Source organism: Mustela putorius, unplaced genomic scaffold, assembly GCF_011764305.1.
Source record: "Mustela putorius furo isolate JIRA1106 unplaced genomic scaffold, ASM1176430v1.1 tig00000592_pilon_pilon_pilon, whole genome shotgun sequence".
In the NCBI taxonomy this organism is placed as follows: Eukaryota; Metazoa; Chordata; class Mammalia; order Carnivora; family Mustelidae; genus Mustela; species Mustela putorius.
Genome location: NW_025421426.1, coordinates 10,388,892 through 10,407,708, shown reverse-complemented (window position 1 = coordinate 10,407,708; position 18,817 = coordinate 10,388,892). Strand labels below are relative to the sequence as shown.

Below are 18,817 nucleotides of genomic sequence, written 5' to 3'. Positions count from 1 at the left end.
AAGGCAGAGGATTTAACGCAGTGAGCTACCCAGGAGCCCCTCAGTGTCTTTATTTTAAAAACAGGGGTGATAAAAGTGTTTTTGTGTCCATGCCACCCCTGGCGTAGTACCTGGTACACAGTGAGTACTCACTCAGTAAAATAATGAGTATTGTTATCATTATCATGATAACAATCATTGTCTGTAGAACATTATCATTGATAATGATAATGTAGACATTATCATTGTCTGTAGAACAGGGAGATTAGGATCTGTTGGAAAGAGCCACTCTAGGGCCATGGGAGGGGTTGTCAAATGCTGGTCAGTGGCTTGTTAGTTTTGGGGTCTGGTTAGAAATTAGAAAGTTTTTGGCCCCTCTAGAGCAGAGGCAGAGGCTTCAGTGAGAGAACAGAATTGAGCTGAGCTGCTGTTGCCTCCAGAAAAAAAGTCCCAATTCCCAGGCAGAGTGTGAGGCTGTGTTTAACGTGTGTTTGACACCACGTCCCTGCCTGGGAGGAAACGGGCAGGGTGTGAGTTCTGTGAATCGGCCGAGGGCGGGCAGGAAGAGGTGTGGTTTCTTACCCTCTCCCCACCCTGGGTAGGGGCACCCCAGCACCCGGGGCTCTTCTCTCCACAGAGGGGAATTTGCGAAATGGGGAATTTGTGAAAAACACCTCTGTGCTCCTGCCCCTCCGAGAATCTATTAAGCCAGGCGAATCTCATTACGTTCACAAGGACACCTCCTTGCTGTTTCCTCTGATCATCCTTCCTGGAGAGGCTGCAGATGTGGCTCCTGATGTGTCCATATGTTTCCACGAGAGAAGCAGGAGGCTTGGTGCCTTTGGTCGCAGATATCTCCAAAGTGCCAGCTACGAGCTGGGCCGCCTGCCCGGGGCTGGGGACACACGTTTTGTGTCTCTGTCCAGAAGCAGATGCTTAATGCCCACCTGAGCCCTGGAAAGACTGGGGAAAGGTGTGTGGCCAGAGGAGGGGGACTGGAGAGGGAGGTCAGGGAAGGCTTCTCTGAGGAGGTGACGTTTCAGGTCAGCCTCCAAGGATGATGCCATAGAGGGAAGGCCCTGTGAGCCACAGGGGGAGTGCCTCCCTTTAGAGGGAAACCCACATGTCCCTGGGGACGTCGTGGAAGGATCTGGAGAGGTTGGGAAGACAGGTGGGGCGATTCTTTGTTTCACAAGCCTAGGGCAAGGCTAGCAGGCCCTGCAGGAGCTTCTAAAAGATTCTGAGCAGGGAGGAAACTTTTATACTCAAGAAGCATCACTCCGGCGACCAGCATAGAGCCTGAGAGGGGGCTGGTGTCTTAATTTGGGATTCCCTAAAACCAGACTAGCAAAGGTTTGGGTGCCGGTATTTTGTGGGGGGCTGACCCCAGAAAGCCCTGCAGAAGAGGAAGGGAACGGATACTGGAAGGGAGGAAAGCCAGGAGAGAGCGGGCTGGGGGGTCGTGGCCCTGCGGCCGCTGGAACACAGCCCCACGGCGGACACTCCAGGGAGAGCCTGGAACACAGCTCAGAGAGGGAACCCAGGCCCTTCCACACGCTCCTGTCTCGGTCAGGGCCACACTTCTGGGCACTCAACTTCTCTTCTGCCCTCGGCAGAGGATGCTCTCAGGAGACAAGAGACAAATAAAGCACAAGATAGTTACAGCTGGAAATAACTGTTATGAAGGAAACAGGCAATATGATGACGCAGAGTAACGATTGTGTTTAGATGTTAGACAAAGTGGTCAGGGAAGGCTTCCCTGAGGAGGTGACATTCACGTTAAGATCTGAAAGATGAGGAACCACATGCAGAGACCAAGGGGAGGAACGCTCAGGCACAGAAAGCAGAGGCTGGGAAAGGCCTCCTGCACTTGGCGATCTGAGAGAAGGAGGCAGAGGGGAGCGAGAGAGGCAGTCGGCGGTGGGGGGGCGGGGGCGGAGGGGGTACAGTTTGCAACAAGGACTGGAGCGTCAGGGGTCAGGGCTCCGTAATGCACAGCCTCAAAGAGTGTGGAAAGAGGAGTGGATTGTGTTCCAAGAGGATCGGGATGCCGAGGAAGGATTTTAAGGAGGGGAGTAGCGTGGTCTCGTTCATGTATTTTAGAGTCCCTCCTGGGAGTGTTCGGGAAACAGGCTGGCAGGAGGTGGAGAGAACAGACGTGAAATGGGAAATGGGAAAATAAGAGCGGACCGCTTGGGAGGGAGAGGTGGGGGAGGGACTTAGGTTCCCTGCAGAGGCAGAGGCTGCAGAGGTGTGTCTGGGGCAGCGGGGAGGGGGTGTGAGGAACACGGAGAGATCAAGGTTGGTTGGCACTGAGTGTGTTGGTGAAACAGACCAGAGGAGAACGGAGTTCGATTTCCAGCATGTTGACATGCTCGTGGGGCGTCCAGTGTAGAGGCAGCTGGCCAGGGAGTGGGGCTTCGGGGCCCAGGCTGGCGCTCAGGGGAGAGAGCAGCCCTTATTTCGGGTGTGTTACGTAGCTCGGCGGTGGGCGTGTTGGCTGCCTTCCCGGACTTCCCAGACCCCGGGCGCGTTCAGCCTCAGCACGGAGCTCGGAAGAGCCCCTGATTGTTGGGATTGATTACGATTTGCTTCGGATCTGTTTTTGAAAAATTAAAGTATTACAGGTACAAATTAAGTGGGCTTTATATCTGTCTTTCTTTTCCTGAGGGTTTTTTTTAATGCTTTTACTACATTTTTATACATCCTTCAACACTCTATAGTCGTGTTTCATGTTTTAAACATGTACCTAAACGTGTTATGGTGCGTGCACCTAAAACTCGTTTCCTCATTCCTGTTGCTGAGTCTACCCACACTGCAGGTGGAGCTGTAGGTCATTCCCTTTAACCGCACAGAGTTCCATTATGTGACTAGATCCCAGATTTCACCATTTCACTAAGGGGTGAACATTTTTTTTTCTGGAATTTGGAAAACACCGTAATGAACATCTTTGTTATCATGTGTCTCTTTTGAAAGGTAACATCGTGACTCTGGTGTGAATATAAAATGAAGACATATCCAATTATTTAACTCATTCATTAATGAGAAAACCAATAATATATTACAATTGGCTCAAAGGAGAATCTGAGGGACACGCAGAGATATCAGCTACCAAGAGTGCTGACATCAATTTTCTAATAAACCCAAAACTGGTTGATATCTATAGAGCCAGAGAGTATGTTTAGAATCTTCTTTTCTACAAGATGGAATCAATTGTACCTCTACCCCACACAACATTTCTTTTGCATTTTTATGGATGAGAATTCACTGCGTTCCACCCACTAGGATGGCTACTATAAAAAAAAAAAAAATTAGTAAGCGTTGGCCAGGATATGGAGACACTGGAACAGTATGCAGTATGGGTGGGAATGTAAAATGGTGCAGGCACTATAGAAAACAATATGGCAGCTCCTCAAAAATTAAAAATGGAATTACTGTATCATCGAGCAATTCTATTTCTGAGTGCATACTCCAGAGAATGAAGAGGTACTTAAACACCCATGTTTGTAGCAACATTATTCCCAACAGCCGAAATTTGGAAGCAACCCAAGTGTCCATCAACAGATGAATGGACAAACAGAATGCAGTGTACGCAGACAATGGAATTTTATTCAGCCTTTGAAGGAAGGAGAGTCTGATGTAGGCTCCAGCATGGGTGAACATTGAGGACAGGATGCTTAGTGAACTAAGCCAGTCACAGAAGAACAAATGCTGTATAATTCCACTTACCAGAGGTACCCTGACTACCAGATGTAGTCAGACTCAGAGCCTAGTGGTCAGATTTCACAGTAGTCAAGTGGTGGTTGCCCTGCACCACAGAGAGGGAAGAAGAGGAGGTTACAGTTTCATAGGTTGAGCTTCAGTTTTGTGAGATAGAAGGAGCTCTGGAAATGGATGGTGGTGATGGTTGCCCAACAGTGTGATGTCAGCGGTACACTTAACAACCGTTAGCATGGTGGCGCCTCTGTGTGTGCTCAGTTGGTTAAGCAACCTACTCTTGATTTTGGCTCAGGTCATGATCTCATGGGCTGTGGGATCAGCCCTGCTTCTCTTCCTGCTCCCCGCTCAGTGGGGGCTCAGAACTCTTCCCCTCTGCTGTTCTCCCCACCTGTGAGCGCACACACACACTCTCTCTTAAATCTTGAAAAAAGTGGGTAAGATGGTAAATTTTATGTTATATGTATTTTACCACAATGAAAAAAAAATTTTTTTAAGATTTTATTTATTTATTTGATAGACAAAGATCACAAGTAGGCAGAGAGGCAGGCAGAGAGAGAGGAGGAAGCAGGCTCCCCGCTGAGCAGAGAGCCCGATGCGGGGCTCAATCCCAGGACCCTGGGATCATGACCTGAGCCGAAGGCAGAGGCTTTAAACCCACTGAGCTACCCAGGCGCCCCGAAAAAAATTTTTTTAAAGCAGACTCCACACGCAGTGTGGAGTCCAACATGGGCCCTGAACTCATGACCTTGAGATCGAGACCTGAGCTAAAATCAGGAGTCGGTCACTTAACTGACTGAGCCACCCTTGTGCCCCCACAATGAAAAAAGTTTAGTGCTAAAAAATAAGATGCACTAATTTCAATTTTCTACAGCTTACAAAGTTGTGCAATAGCTTGGTCAAAGACAAAGGCACACCTTCCCATAGAAACAGATAACCCCAGACGTTCATGAGCCAATGCTCAGCATTCTATCGAAAGGACAATCGCTTTATCATTCTAATGTCTTTAAAATTTATCCTGCAGCATATATGTCTTCTTATGCATCTGGGAAAGTCCTTTGTAATAAATATCTTGGAGTAGAGTTGTTAGGTGACAGGATGGCACATCTTCAGCGTACATGCGTGTATTATTTGATTGCTTCCGAGAGCGTTTACCTTACTTGCTAGCTTACACTCCAACAGCAGCATAAATAGAAACCCAAATGGCCAGTAAACTTATGCAAAGATGTTGAGCCTCTCTAGTAATCAGGACAGTGCAAATTAGAACAACTTTGAGAGCATTTCACACTTTGCAGATTTGCAAAAATTCAAGTCTGCCATCATCCCATGTTGGCAATATATTAAATTACGGAGTCAGGAAGATCTAGTTGAAGAATTCTGAGCACGCTGCTGGGAAGGAGGAAAACAAACAAACAAACACCCACAGGTCCTAAACGTAGAACCCCAAGGCCATTTTGCCCTTGAGGAAATAATGTCAGACTCTTATTTAAGATTCAGGGAAGGAAGAGAGTGTACACATTGAAACAGAAAGAGGGATGTTTAGAGAAGAGATTTTAAAACCTTCTACTCTTTATTTTCTTGAGAGTTAAAAATTTTGTCCAGCTTTATTGAGATATCACTAACATTTAACCTATGTGATTTGAAGGTCTACAGGAGGATTTGGTACATGCATATATTTTGTGCAATTATTACTACAACGAGGACAGTTAATACCTCCATCCGCTCACATAATTACCTTTGTGTGTGCCTGTGTGTGTGTTCCATGATAATCTTTAAGATCTACATTCTTAATAGCTTTCAAGTGTATAATAGGCATTATTCATCAGAGTCCCCACGGTGTGCATTAGATCCCCACATCTTATTCGCCCTGAGCTCGAAGTTTGTGCCCTTGGACCGCCTTCCCACATTTGCCCAGCCCCTGGCGCCGGAAACCACCGTGCTCTCTCTCTTTCTTGGAGTTCGGCTTTTTTAGACCCCCGCATGAGTGAGAACCCACAGTCTCTGTCTCTCTCTGTCTGACTCGTGTCATTCGGTATAACGCCTTCAAGGTCCATCCATACCATTGCAAAAGGCAGAATTTCCTTCTTTTTTACGGTCAAATAACAGGGCACGTAGCCCCGCATTTTCTCTATCCATTCACCTGTTCAAAGACACGAGGTTATTCCCATGTCTCGGCTGTGAAAAATACTGCAGTGAACACGGGCACACAGATATCTCTTCAGGGTAGTGAATTCATTTCTTTTGGGTCCATACCCAGAAGTGGTCTGGCTGGATCACATGGTAGTTCTTTTTTCAGTGTTTTGAGGAAACTCCAGACTGTTTTCCACAGGAGCTGTTCCAATTTACTTTCCCACCAACAGCACACATGGGTTCCCCTTTTCCACAGCCTTGTCAGCACTTTGATCTCTCTCTTTTTTTTTTCCCCCAGTGTGGACGAACTCACAACCCTGTATCTTTTCTCTTTTTGATAATAGCCATCCCAGAAGATGAGAGATGGTATCTCATTGTGGCTTTGATCTGCATCTGCCTGAGGTTGAGTGATGCCCCACACCTTTTTACAAACCTGTTGGCCACTTGGACATCTTCAAAATACTATTCAAGTTCTTTGTCCACTTTTTAATCAAATTCCTAGTAAAATCTTTTACTCTTTGCAGCAGAGCACTTAAAGTCTGTTTCTTTATGATTACTATAACAACACAATATGTATTTCACAAAAAGTAAGAGCTCAGAACCAAAAGCTACCTATATGCTATTTATAAGATGCACACTTAAAGTGGTGTACAGCAATAAAACGGAAAAATAAAGAGAGACAGATCCCAGGTAAAGTCAGATCTAAGATAAAAACATTAATTGAGGTGAAGATTTTTTTTATTGTTAAGAAGGAAATGAAAATACAGCATTCTGGAATTTTTATAACAAGGAGTAACGTCACATCAATATATATGAGGAAACCTGATTAAATTCTGTAGAGAGACTGAGGGGAACATAGGAGCTGCTTTAACTCATTTTTCTTGGCATACCACAGCTGAAGTAGTCGAAACAGTTTATGCAATAGACACATTGAGAAATGTGTATATTACAGCATAAACATGATTTCCGATGCACAGGAACATTTTACCAAAAACAATCGTACCCTAAGCCATCATGAAAACCCCAGTACCAAAAAGATAAAATTCTAGGAATCATGTTTTCGGACCATCATAACAAAAGGATACGTTAAATAAGGACTCTTCTCCAAATAACTTTAGGTAAAAAAACCAAATAAAATCTTCAGTTGTAGAATATTTTTTAAAATATTTATATGACACAGTTAAAATGCTCCTCATGGGGCAAAAATCATAGTTACAGAGCAGGGGTTCTCAACTTCAGCACAATTGACATCTTTGGATACATAATACTTTGTTGGATATGTGGGGTGTGTGTGAGTGTGTGTGTGTGTGTGTGTGTGTGTGTATGTGTGTGTAGGGGGCATTCTACACACTGTAGGACATTTGGGAACACCTCTGACCTCTCTCCATGAGATGCTCCTAGCACCACCTCCACACACACACATCAGCTGTGAAAGCCAGAAATGTCTCTAGGCGTAGCCAGGTTTCTCGGCAAATGGTCCCTGTTTGAGCCTCTGCCCTAGATGCTAATATTATTCAAAAAGAAAATGTGAAAGTATAAATAAATTATTTAATTTGAAAGCAACATAAAAAGCCACTTATGGTACCTTCATAGAAAAGCAAAATTTAATTCTCAGAAAACTTGTCAAGCTGATTTTTTAAAATATAAGAACTGATTCATTGGGGAGTTAAAACATGTAAACCTTTGAGAAGGAAATTTTTAAAAAGCAACATGCATTCACAAAAATGCAACTGGGAATTTAACTACAAAAAGCATAGAAGCAGGTTAAAAATATAGCAATATTATCCTAGGTATATGCTATTAGTGCTGAAATCTAGATGAAGCGGGCAGTTTAAAAAGTATATATTTATGTAGTTAACCTATGTACGTAATTCAAGAACATATGGGAGCCAAAATAGCCATGGAAAATATTATGAAAAGCAGCCTTTCAAAAACCACACAACAGAAATGCCAGCATTTGCCAAAGATAATTACCCACCCCCCTCAAAAAAAAGTTTGAGTGGAGAGAAACCTGGAAAAGAAAGTTCCTCAGAACTGAGGACACACCAGACAAATTCAAACAAATACATACCCAGGCAAGGATGGCGATGTTCGGATCAGACTCCGCTGAGCTGAAGGCAAAAGGGAGGCGCTCTAGATAATACTAAAATTCAATCCCTAATGAAGATGTAATAGGCAGTCTTCCTTTTGCAATAAAAACCAACATCAATATTCCCCAAACAAAACACTTTAAGTGTTGAAGGAAGATTGTGATGGAAGCAGAAAAGTTGGAGGCAACTTAGAGGGGCTAAAAAAGTCAGGAAGGAATCAAAACCATAGCACGTGGCTTCTAAGAAACCAGATTAATCTGCACCAGGCTCGCCCTGTTCCTGAGGGCTAAGGTACAAAGTATAAAGATGTTTCTTTCGGTCCTAAGGAAACCTTACCAAAGTCTCAGGAGTGCACATAGTACGGAGGATGTCCTTTGATCACCTGTGTCCCTAGAAATTAGTAGCAAAGGGAAAAGAAACAAACAAACAAAAAAATGAACCTCTTAGAAATTTCAAAACTTTCTTTTTCCAAAACGTTTTTTTAAACAAGTCTTGGATGAAAGAAAATAAAAAATTGAAGTAGATACACAGAAAAAGAACACTAACGAAAATCTTAACGTGGTGAAGTCTATGAGAAATGTCAAAGTCATGCCCAGAGGCAACTTCATGGCATGCAACATATTTCTAAACATTGAGAATGGAAATAATGAATTAGAAACGTGACCAAAATCGGGGGCGGGGGACGGGGGAGGGGCGGGCAGGGCGGAAAGAACAGTTACATATCTTTTAGAATCAAAGGACGTAATTAATAAAGATACAGATGATTAGATATTAAAGAATCAGAGAAGCGATAAACAAATATGAAATCTGATTCTTTTGAGGAGGAGAAAACCTCCCACATAATAAAAATGGGAAAATCCATGAGCTCGCCTAATGAAGAAAACATGAGAGGAAAACACAGCTACTTGGCATCAGAAGTAACAAAGGGAAAATAAACACAGATGCAAAAGCAATAAAAATAATTATAAGTGGATGCAGAGACTGGTATGCCGCACTCCACAATGTGCGCGTGTGTGTATTTAAGATATTTAAGTGACAAGGACACACTGTCCCACATATGCGTTTAGTGTGAGCAGTGCCTGTATGTGAAAGTCAGGATCTTTCTTTCTTTCTTTTTTTTTTTTTTAAGATCTTGTTTATTTATTTGACAGACAGAGATCACAAGTAGGCAGAGAGGCAGGCAGAGAGAGAGAGAGGAAGAAGCAGGCTCCCTGCTGAGCAGAGAGCCCGATGTGGGGCTCCACCCCAGGACCCTGAGATCATGACCTGAGCCGAAGGCAGAGGCTTTAACCCCCTGAGCCACCCAGGCGCCCCAGGATCTTTCTTGTAGTCCAAAAATTACCAGTTAGAAATGTAATAGGGAAGATTTAATAAGAAAATTACTGGCTGAGAGGAAGAGAAATATATAGCTTTATTAAGGGATTTATTTATTCTATGTATTTAACAAACTCTTACCCAATATATGGCTTACTAGGTGCCAGGCACATTTCATCCTAACCAACACTTGAAGGTAAGCTTAATTATTATCCGCATTTTTCCAACAAAGAAGTGGGGACACAGAGAGGTTAAGTAACTTAGCCAGAGTCACCCAGCTTATAAGACGCCAAACCAGGGGAGCGCAGCCCACAGTGCCACAGCCCACAGCCTGCCCCTCCTCGGAGTCCCGCTGTGTGATGGGGGCAGGCAGGTCCCCTCTAGCTCACCATGCCCTGTTCTCCTCTCTCAGATCCAGGAGATGGTCCACTCGGAGGTCGCTGCCTACGACTCCGGCCGGCCGGGGCCCCTGCTGGGCCGCCCGGCGATGCTGGCCAGCCACATGAGCGCCCTCAGCCAGTCCCAGCTCATCTCTCAGATGGGCATCCGGAGCGGCATCGCCCACAGCTCCCCGTCCCCCCCAGGGAGCAAGTCAGCCACGCCCTCCCCCTCCAGTTCAACTCAGGAGGAGGAATCAGAAGCGCATTTCAAGGTAGGTCGGGAGGCCACGCGGGGCCCTGAGATGCCCTCCCGTCAGGAGGCGGGTGGGCCCTATGTGGAAACGGGCATCACCAGCCTGGAGACCAGACCGCAAGAGCACAACCGTAGCATTTGCTGGAGGGCACAGAGGGAAATCAGCAGGTAGCACAGGGTCTGCCAGCTGGAGCCCCTGGTCAGTAGAGATGGCCGAGCTTGGACTTGGGGCTATCTGGCTGCAGCTGCTAGATTTGCCGAGTGTCCTTGCCAACCTGTGCCCCTCTGCTCCCAGGGCCTTATGTATAAAGCAGAGACAATGCTCACCAGTGGCCGAGGGGGCGGATGAGAGAATCCTGTGACAACGTGGTGAGGGCTTATTCCTCAATGGCCAGTGGGTCATCTCGGTGACATTGATGGCATCAGCAATATCCTCAGGGTCACGTCTTATGGCCACTTTGGCCTTGCAGAAGAAGGTTTTCTGACAAAGGTGTGTGGCCCAGCAGAGGACAGCTCTGGGCAGCACCGGAACTGACACGCTCCCCCTGGGGATAAGCTCCCCCTACCCCCAGCACCCCTGGAATCATGGGTGGTCCCGCCTTTAAAGAACATGTCGGGGGTGAATGGTCACTAGCTGTGCAGGCTTGCCCTTCCTGTGCACTGACAGCTCCCCCTGGCTGTGGGAAGGCATCTGGTTTCTCTGGGGCGCAAGACAGAGGCCAGAGAGCCCAGGGACGGCTGCGCTCACTGCGACTCTCCCCATGAGCCCGTGGCAGAACCCAAACGTGATCCCCCGAACCCCACCTCCATTTCTTCTTCCTGAGGGCTCTCATTCCCCGTGGGGGCCCTGCAGATGCCTGGGGCAGTGACAGTGGCGCCTGTGCCACCTGACCGGGACCCTGACCTCCGGGGCTGGGTGGGCACCTCTGGATCTGGTCCAGCTGCATCCGCATTGTAACTTGCAGGAGTGGCTTTATTTTATCTTATATTTAGCACACCCCATTGGGGCCGAATACTGTTCTAAGCACATAACCAGTATTAACCCACGGGGTCCTCATGACGGCCCTGTGTGGCCAAGGCCATTGTCCTCTCCAATTGGCAGGTGGGAAAACCCAGGCTCCAGAGAGCTTATGTCAGTCTGGCTGCAGAGAGAGGCAGGAACAGATGCTGCAGTGCTACCGACTTCCCCTCGTCATCCCCCCACGATTTCCTTATTGGTTCCTGGTGTCATCTGCTTGGTGTAGAGAGTGACATTCTTCACTGTAGGATCCAGGGCTTTGACTAAAGTTCCTGGTCCCCGTGTGAGCTGAGGGTCCTACTGGTGACCCACTGAGGTCTGTGGCCAGCATTCCTATGCGGCTCCCATCCCGCAAGCTTTGAGTTGCATACTCACAGGATTGTGGTCCTGCTTCTGCGGCCAGGTGTCCGGAGCGAGGCCATGCACACCTTGTCACATAACCTGTCTCCTGTCCCGCAACTTCACAGGGCCCCGGCCCTAAGTCCCCTGCCCCGAGACACACACCTGAAATTTCGTGGATGGCTAAGGATCATCTTTGGGGCTTTTTTGTGATCACAAGGGAGGACAGTTCAGAAAAATTGATATCCTCAAAACTTGGACTGAGCCCAGGGCCACGCACACTTTCAGTGGCATACCGCATCCGCAGGCTCACGCGGGAGCCCGCAGATTCTCTAGGAGAGCGTAGTTGTTGGGATTCCTTACTCCTGATCCTTTAGGGGATTTTACACTCTATAAACGTAGATGTTACCTTGGGAAAGAAGAGGCAGAGAGGTAAACAATTTTTGTCTGATTATAAGGTGAATTAATGTCTCCCTATAGAGACGCAAATGACTTCTACCTGGGAGAAAAGAGTAAAAGCCCCAAAGGTGATGGTTTCATTGCTCTGTAGGGCACTTTTTCTCTTCGAATCAACTTTGCCACCTTGCTGATTTTCATTCATGAGTTAAACAGTAACCCTGGGGTTCCTAGCTCCTGCCCAGGACATGTGTGTGCGTGAGTGTGTGCATGTGCGTGTTTGCATGTATGTGTGCGCGAGCGCACGCGTGTGTGTGTGTGTGTGTGTGTGTGTGCGCGCTTTGCTTCTCACACAGAGAGCGGTGAGCATGACAGTGTGGTCCATGCAGCCTGAGCTGGAGCCCGGGGGTTGGGCGCCTGTGGCCGCTCAGAGCTGGACAGGCAGGCGGTAGGGCCGCTGGGGAAGGTCCCCTCTGCCTCAGGCTGAGTGGGTGGGGACCTGTAGGGGGAAGCCCATGGCGTCTCTGCTTTTCTGACTTCTTTCCCCTGTGCAGATGTCAGGAGAGAAGAGACCTTCCACCGACCCAGGAAAAAAGACCAAGAACCCAAAGAAGAAGAAGAAGAAGGACCCCAACGAGCCACAGAAGCCCGTGTCAGCCTATGCGCTCTTCTTCAGAGACACTCAAGCTGCCATCAAGGGACAGAACCCCAGTGCCACCTTCGGGGATGTGTCTAAAATCGTGGCCTCCATGTGGGACAGCTTGGGAGAGGAGCAGAAGCAGGTGAGTTTGTCCCTTCCAGGGCCCTCCCCCGGGGCTTTGAGGCCCTGGAGCCAGTGACAGACTTGGAATGCCTGAAATCAGGAAAAGCCTCCTATAGGGGTCTCTCCTGACTCAGTTTGCCCATCTGTAAGCTGGGACGCTAGAGCCCTTCCAGTCCTGCTGTTTGCCAGCTGCATTCACTAGTGGCCTAACCATTCTGATTTCTCCTTCCTCTTCCGTTAAGTGAGAATAAGCATCTCTGTCCGTCTTGTCCCTCCAACGTGCCAGCCTGGAGTCCAGGCCAGGGCTTCTGCCCCACTGACCATGTGCCCGGCCCCTCTCAAAGGCATCCAGGGAGAACAGGGAACAGAACGAGCTCAGAGGCAAATGCCTCCGGCTGATCACCTGACCTCTCCCCGATGTTGCCCATGTTTTGGATCTTTCAGGCTTACAAGAGAAAGACCGAAGCGGCAAAGAAGGAGTATCTAAAGGCTCTGGCAGCCTACAGGGCGAGCCTTGTCTCCAAGGTAACACCCTGGCCCGCTGGCCCAGCCCTGATCAAGGGGGGGGCACCGAGGCCCTTGGGAAGGGTCAATGCCGTAGTTCCTGGGAAGGACAGAGAAGCCCGGTGGGGTCACTTCTCCCTGCACCTGCCGTGCACCACGCTCGTGCCGGGCGCTTTATGTGCGTGTCGTTTCATTGAATTCTTCCAAAAAGAACCCAGCATTCAGTGGGTTTAGGCAGCTTGCCTGAAATGACGAGCGTCGGGGCGTTCATCTGGAAGCTGTCACGCAGCGCAAGGCATGTCTGTCAGGCCACAAAGGGCCAAGCAGCGAGGGCAATTCAAGCCAAGGGAACAGCACAGGCAAGGCGTAGAGGCTGGAGAGGAGCGTAGAGGGAGGCCTGGCTGGATGAGGCCAGCATCACGGGCCAGGCTGAGGAAGCTGGGCTTCCTATGGGCAGGGGAGCCCCAGGAATTAACGCAGGGGGCAGTTGATGGTCAGAGCCAAGCGCACCGAGGACCCAGGATTACCTCTGGTTTGCCGGTAGCTCCCCCACCAAGGGGCCAGAGAGCCAGCCAGGGATCATGTCGGCAGGTTGCAGACCCAGGGGTTCTCATGGCCCAAGTTCTGGCTTATTCGTCTTCTCCAGAGTGACTGGTGTCTGTCTCCTTGCAGAGCTCCCCAGAGCAGGCTGAGACCAAAGGCACACAGGCGAACCCGCCGGCCAAAATGCTGCCGCCCAAGCAGCCCATGTATGCCATGCCGGGCCTGGCCTCCTTCCTGACGCCGTCGGACCTGCAGGCCTTCCGCAGCGGGGCGTCCCCCGCCAGCCTGGCCCGGACGCTGGGGTCCAAGTCCCTGCTGCCAGGCCTCAGCGCGTCCCCGCCGCCGCCACCCTCCTTCCCACTCAGCCCCCCACTGCACCAGCAGCTGCCACTGCCGCCCCACGCCCAGGGCACCCTCCTCAGTCCGCCTGTTAGCATGTCTCCGGCCCCCCAGGCTCCGGTCTTGCCCACTCCCATGGCACTGCAGGTGCAGCTGGCGATGAGCCCCTCACCTCCAGGGCCACAGGTAAGCAGGGCCCCATGGGAACGTGCCCGTCAGATCCCTGTATGGGGAGGGCAGGCAGTGCGGGGATTTCAGATACTGGCCCCGCCCCTTGCCGGCAGCAGCCCCTTGGCCTGCGGACCTTACCTCTCTGAGCCTCAGTCACCACATCTGTGAAGTGGGTCTAGTCCGCCTTCCTTGAGAGGTACGGGCTGCATTGAGCAGTTGACAGGTCCCCAGAGTCTTCAGAGTCTTGGGATATCCCAAGCCCATCCTTCTCTTGCCCTCTGTCCGGTTCTGTCCGGTTCTGCTCTCTGGCCCAATGGGCTGAGGCCGTGCAGGTTCTGCCAGGTCAGCCCCGGCCCCTGGCTCTCCCTCAAGCCTCGGAGGCCTGAGCCGCTGACCGACCATTCCACTGATGCTGTTACAAGATTCGTGTCGTTCAGAACAACAACTCCCATTTAACAGACTGGAAACCGAGGCCGGAAGAGGAAAGGCCCTGAAAGCAGAGCCCTTCACTTCCAGATGCAGCTGGGAGACGGGCTGAATTTTCCAAAAGGTGCTCAGCTCCAGACGGGGACGCAGCATTGCCGGCAGAGGGGCAGAGGCGAGGCTTTTAGAAGCCAGAGGAAGCGTCCCTGCGAGCTCCCGTGGGCAGGGCCGGTACCCCCCGGCCTGCGCTGTGCTCCCCATCACCTCTGCCCGGCTCACCCGCCTCCTTGCCCCTTGGCAGGACTTTCCTCACATCTCCGAGTTCCCCAGCGGCTCGGGACCCCGCTCACCGGGCCCGTCCAACCCCCCGAGCAGCAGCGGCGACTGGGAGAGCAGCTACCCCAGCGCCGAGTGTGGCGTCAGCACGTGCAGGTGGGTCCCCCCGAGCGCCCCACTGCCGACGAGCCGAAGAGGGGGCACAGGCCGCCCAGGGATGGGGAGAGGCGAGGCCTTTTGGGTCACCGCGGCCCCGCAACCGTGCCTCCTGGGGCCTGGCTGCCCGGCGTCTTCACGAGAAGACGCAGAACAAAGCGAGACCCCAGAAGGACTTGGCGGGTCCGATGCCAAGGCTCCGCTTGGGAAAGGGGCCCATCTTCAGTCCGGCTGCACCCCCCGCTGTCCCGGTTTGCTCACGAGGGCTGCCTTGTGACACTCAGGTCGGGTTCCCTAGAAGCAGAGCCTGGGCAGCAGGATCTGGATGCCCTTGATGATGCTGAGGGAAGTTCTGCAGGACCAAGGAAGGGAGGGAGCTGGGACCAGGCCGGGGAAGGAGCCAGCGAGGGTGAGCTCTCAGCCAGAGACTCGCTTCTGCCCCGTCCCACTGGGAGCACAGAGGGCACCACAGACAGGGGCCCGCCGTGAGGTTAGGGCTTTTTGTTCCCCATGTCAATCAGCCATTGGCAGTGGGCTACCCGGGAGTGCGGCCTCTGGACGCGGCAGGTCTCTGGAGCAGAGGCCACTGGGAGGGCAGTACGGCGATCTGAGGGCAGCACCCCCGGTGTCCACCGCATCCTCGGCCAAGGGCCAACCAGCCAACAGCAGGAGTCACACGCCTTACTGGGACCCCCACTGCTCCAGTCCAGTGCCCCTCTGACACGCCAACCCCCAGGCCGCTTGGCTTCTCTGTGGTCCTTACGTGGACCTCATCCTCCGACCTCCCCTACCATCCTTAGCCTTTCAAGGCTCTGCTAGCTGCCCTTCCTCGCGAAGGTCTTCCTGCTCCAAGAGTCAGTGACCTGTCATCTCAGCCAGCTCAAGAGGGAGATGGGCGGAGAGGGCACCCAGTTCCTTTACCCACCAACCCCGAACTCCCATTCTCCTGGCAAGAGCCAATTCTATGGCTACCCCTGAGGTCTGGGGTCCAAGCAGCGGCTCCACATCCTGGAAGGCGGGACAGGTGGCTGTCCCTGCTGCCGGCCTCCAGCTGCCCCTTGCCCCAGCTCTTCTGCTCCTCATCCAGCCAGGGTGGCCAGGGAGCCAGCAGACACGGCAAGTGCCCCCCGGCTGACTGCCGGTGTCCAGTGAGAGTCTACCTGCGCAGCACACTCGGCTCAGCCGGAATCCCCTTCCCCACCCCCCACCCCAGCAGGTGCCGATCCTCCCTTCCCCCACCCGGCAGCAGGGGCAGACCCTCCCATCCCCCACACCCCAACAAGGGGCAGACCCTCCCACGCCTGCCCTCCTGCTGCAGGCTCCTTTCCCCAAGTCAGAGTTGCGGGGTGGGGGGGCTCACTAGTGGACTTTAGTGGAACTAGTGGACTAGTGGAACATGTCCGAGCTTCCCCCCGACACGGAGGGCAGACCGCAGCAGCACCTACTTTACTTGGTTTTTTGAACGCAGGAAGAACTGGCGTGTTATTTGCAGGCGTCCACGTGGGCTCCGAGTAGGCCCGTGTGTGCTGGGGACAGATCCCCACCGGAGTCTAGTCAGCATCTGTGGCCACTCACAGATGGTTTTCTTGTCCTATGAGAGCGTTTTAAGACTTACTCCCTTAGCAACTTTCAAATACAGAAACTTACAAAAATAGTGTTATTAACCGTAGTCCCCACGCTGTCCACGGCAGCCTCAAGGCTCACTCATGTTAGACCCCGAAGCTTATGCCTTTTGACACTTCCCCCATTTTACCCCCCACCCCCACTCCCCAACCACCACTTCGCTCTCTTTGTCAGCTTGGTTTGGGGTTCGTGTAGACTCTGATGCTCGATTCTTGTCTTCCTCGGACTTATGTCTCTTGGCACGATGCCAGCAAGGTCCCCCTGGCTCTCCATGAGCGAGCGCCGTATTTTAAAACACAGAAGGTGCCTGCCCTCCTCTGATTCCGTGTGAAGTTTGCAAATGGCTAAGAACGGGCCCCCAGAGACGGGGGAGGGGGATGTCTGATGGACAGAGGCGCTGCAGCCTCCTCCCCCCAGGGCGGAGGACTCCTTGGTCCCCAGCTGGGATGGATGCTAGGAGAGGAGCTTGGTTGCTTGGTTCGGCTGGTGGCCTGTCCGTCGGGGAGGGATCCGCATGCGCCACTCGTCCTCAGAGGGGCACTGCACGTCCAGGGGGGAGGTGAAGGCCAGCCAGCAAGCAGGTGGTCCAGCGTGTCCCCCGCGTCCCCCGCCCCAGACTCCCGAGGCTCTGACAGCCCCTCCTCTCTCCCCAGCCTGCTCCCCAGGGATAAATCGCTCTACCTCACCTAATCCCGCCTCCCCTCTCCTCCCTGAGGCTTGCTGGAGGGGCACTGCTCAGAGCCTGAAGGGCCCACAGCAGAAGGGAAGCCTGGGCAGGAAGCAGGATGACTGGGAAGAGAGCAGTGACGCAGTGACGACGCCCCAGGGCCGAGTCTCTTCCTCGACCTCCCACCAGACCCTGCAGAGGCGGTCCTCCGCCCGCCGCCGCCGCCCGCAGCACCTGTGGGCACCTTCTGCCCCCCCCCCACCCACCTGCTCCGGGGCTGCTGTGGACCCCGCCCCCTGCCCTGCACACAGTACTCTGTGTCCGGACCTCCGGCCCAGCCCAGGCTCCTCGGCGGCGGCTGCCCTCCGACCGAAACCCACCCCCAGATGCATGGACCCGGGCCGTCTGGCCGAGGATGTGCAAACGCGCTTTTAGGGTGTGAACAAAGATTACCAAACCTCTGAACTGTTGGTTCCATGTAAGTAGTTGACTAAGTGTTTTAGACCCGGGCTGAAGACATCGATGAGATGATTTTGTGGGGAAGGAGAGTAGTTTCCTTTAAGGGGAAGAACATTTTATATGACCCCTTAGCACATTTTTTTTCTTTCTTTTTTTTTTTTTTTTTGCATTTTTCTCTTGAGGGAGACGTGCGCAAAAGCAGCCGCCAAACTGTTCCCCCCGCAAACCCCTGCGGCCAGAGCCAGACCCCTACCCCGTGAGGCCAGAGCCTGACCGCTTAGAGCCACACTTGGAGACATTGCGCTTTTTTTTTTTTTAACCCTGTGTCCGTCTATTTAAAATTGCCAACACGACTTTCGTCTATTTATGAAGCAAAGTTGAGAACAGAAATGCAGTTTATCATAATGTGCGTGTGATTTTCGGGTTTGCTTTGGGTTTTGGTTCTTGAAGTTGTTTGCAGCGGTTTCCTGGCTCTGGCCAGCGTCCGTCCTGGTGCCCAGTGCTTCTCTCGGTTTCTTTATAATAAAACTTCTGAAAAGTTGAAAACTCGTCTGTGTCTTCGGTGCCCGTGGTGAGCCAGAGCCAGGCCTCGCGATGTGGCGTCTGGTGGCAGCTCTGCCGGCGGACGAAGCCCTTGATGTCAGTGGGATTCGGGTCAAGTCACACCTGCCGTGTCCTCCCCATGACGGTCTGAGTGGACCGCGCCCCCCTTCCCCCTGCTGGCCTCAGTGTTGTCACCTCCAGAAATAGGAGGACGATGGTGCCAACACACGGCGGGGTCCTGGTGATGAGCGGGGGTTATGGGCACTGAGCACCGGCTGTGCGGGGAGCAGGCTGCCCATCTGATGGCACCCAAGGGAGCAGGGGCTTCTCTGAACCTGAATGTAAAGGGGCATCCCAGGGTCACCTGGGTGGCTCAGTGGATGAAAGCCTTCGGCTCAGGTCATGATTCCAGGGTCCAGGGATCGAGCCCTGCATCAGGCTCTCTGCTCAGCGGGGAGCCTGCTTCCTCCTCTCTCTCTGCCTGCCTCTCTGCCTGCTTGTGATCTCTGTCTGTCAAATGAATAAATAAATAAAATCTTTAAAAAATAAATAAATAAAATAAAGGGGCATCCCAGACAAGGGACTCTAGCCCAGATTTCTCAACAGATGTTAGGTGGTGGTACTTACAAAAAAAAAAAAAAAAGTAATAATTATGTGACGATTTTAACGTATCTGGAAGAATAACCGTTTCTTGGTATGGAGGAGCTGTTGGGAGCTGCTCCTGCCGGGCCCCG

At 51.6% G+C, this 18,817-nt stretch overlaps 1 protein-coding gene across 6 annotated transcripts in view; it reads left to right on the top strand.

Annotated features, from left to right (window-relative positions):
- The window catches only part of TOX2 (TOX high mobility group box family member 2), a 139,047-nt gene extending 120,961 nt beyond the window's left edge, over positions 1 to 18,086 (top strand). For 5 of the 6 annotated variants that reach the window (XM_045082184.1, XM_045082183.1, XM_045082186.1 and 2 more), the window contains 6 exons: positions 9,643 to 9,882; positions 12,171 to 12,398; positions 12,824 to 12,904; positions 13,556 to 13,951; positions 14,661 to 14,791; positions 17,068 to 18,086. In XM_045082184.1, the coding sequence (XP_044938119.1) occupies positions 9,643 to 9,882; positions 12,171 to 12,398; positions 12,824 to 12,904; positions 13,556 to 13,951; positions 14,661 to 14,791; positions 17,068 to 17,104 (1,113 nt within the window). In that variant the 3' untranslated portion in view covers positions 17,105 to 18,086. The remainder of the gene's footprint in view (positions 1 to 9,642; positions 9,883 to 12,170; positions 12,399 to 12,823; positions 12,905 to 13,555; positions 13,952 to 14,660; positions 14,792 to 17,067) is intronic. The other variant, XM_045082182.1, reaches the window with a different exon arrangement.
- Positions 18,087 to 18,817: the final 731 nt, after the last annotated feature.